Genomic DNA, 1,582 nt, shown 5'->3' on the forward strand with positions numbered 1-1,582 from the left:
AAAAAGGATGCAATGGGTTTTTCAAGGGCGCATGAAAGGGCAACCATGGTGAAGCTGCTGAACCGCGCTGAGGTCCAGGTCCAGAGTGTCTGGTCTGGTCTGGACCAGGTGTCATAAGAAGGAAACTCTGCATCAACCTCAACATGCATCAGCACCATCAGCCTTCAGAGCAGGTCACCAGAGTGCAGCACTGATCTGGAGGTTTGGGGGGACACTGGAAGTGAACTGAACTGAACTGAACTTTGTGTCTTTATCAAGTGCGTTCTTGGCAACTGGCATCCAATGCACTGAAGTGAAACTGTCAACATTCATCAAACAATATTTCATGCTATTGATCGTTGGTACACATCACTATCATTGTAATGCATCGGCCCAGTCTGACTACATCCTATTTTCTGTCTGATCAAACAGTCACCACTTCAGACTTAATTACAGAATCATAAATTATACAATCTCACACATCAGTCACCAACCAATCATGGCCACTTTTCCTCGTTGTCATCTGGAAGGAGGAGCCGTGGCCACTTTCTGAAACAAGACCGTAAACAAACAAACAAACAAACAAACAAACAATGGCCAAAGAGGTTTCTTGTGTTTGGAAAGGCTGACAAAAGGAAGATCTCACAACTTTTTGTTTTTGAAAATGCTTTGGTCAACATCACAGACCTGTTATGAAAGTGTACATAACAGAAAGAAGATGAAATGAATTCATAATTTATGAGTCTTGGAAAAACTGGTATTATATATAACGCCTGATTTATAAGGGGGAAAAAAACTGAAAGTAAAATGAAGGCCCAGAAATTGTAACATCTTTCACAACATCTGATAAAGCAGTTGCTTGTAATTCACACTTAAAATGCTGTTATATTATATTTACAGTTTCTTTATGTTTTTCATACACAGTACGTGATTTTACAACAGTTGAAAAAACAAGTTGTACTCGTACAGATGTTCATTGTATACTTGCATGTCAGACGATTGTTTTCACACAAAAGGATGTCTATAAATTGTCCACTGATCACTCAGAGGCCATACAGCATGTTTTTAAAAGAGCCTATTGTCTGCCGCACTGTATTGTACCTTCAAAAAATGCTAATTGTTTTCACTTCCCTATGGAAAAATCCATTCTAAAATCTTCTAGGGGATCCAGTCACATGGAAATGTGACAAATGCCCTCAGCACTCTATAGGCCTCTATACCATGTTGCTGGGTCAGGGCTTTACACAATGGGAGCCGCAGATTCTTTGGATTCAGTCAGGTATAAAAGTTACAGTTAGACCAGGACCACCATCAGTGCAGCAGCAAAGCAGTTCTCTGAAGAACGAACACAGCAACCATGACCATGGGCAGGGTAAGCACCACAGCAACTATCTGCCACTGATCATCCAGGATACAGTTTATTTTGGAGTCTGTCCCTCATCACATTTTGCTCCGTTTCAGATCATCTTCTACGAGGACAGGAACTTCCAGGGTCGTTCCTATGAGACCACCAGCGACTGCTCTGACATGTCCTCCGTCCTGAGCAGGTGTCACTCTGCCAGGGTGGAGAGCGGCTGCTTCATGGTCTACGACCGCCCCAACT

At 42.4% G+C, this 1,582-nt stretch overlaps 1 protein-coding gene across 1 annotated transcript in view; it reads left to right on the top strand.

Moving 5' to 3' along the window:
- Positions 1-117, top strand: part of LOC103367774 (gamma-crystallin M3-like) — an 8,466-nt gene extending 8,349 nt beyond the window's left edge. The window contains exon 5 of the mRNA XM_008295899.1: positions 27-117. Within this exon, the coding sequence (XP_008294121.1) occupies positions 27-117 (91 nt within the window). The remainder of the gene's footprint in view (positions 1-26) is intronic.
- The last annotated feature ends 1,465 nt before the right edge of the window (positions 118-1,582 follow it).

The sequence above is a fragment of the Stegastes partitus genome, unplaced genomic scaffold, assembly GCF_000690725.1.
Source record: "Stegastes partitus isolate 25-593 unplaced genomic scaffold, Stegastes_partitus-1.0.2 Scaffold1082, whole genome shotgun sequence".
In the NCBI taxonomy this organism is placed as follows: domain Eukaryota; kingdom Metazoa; phylum Chordata; class Actinopteri; family Pomacentridae; genus Stegastes; species Stegastes partitus.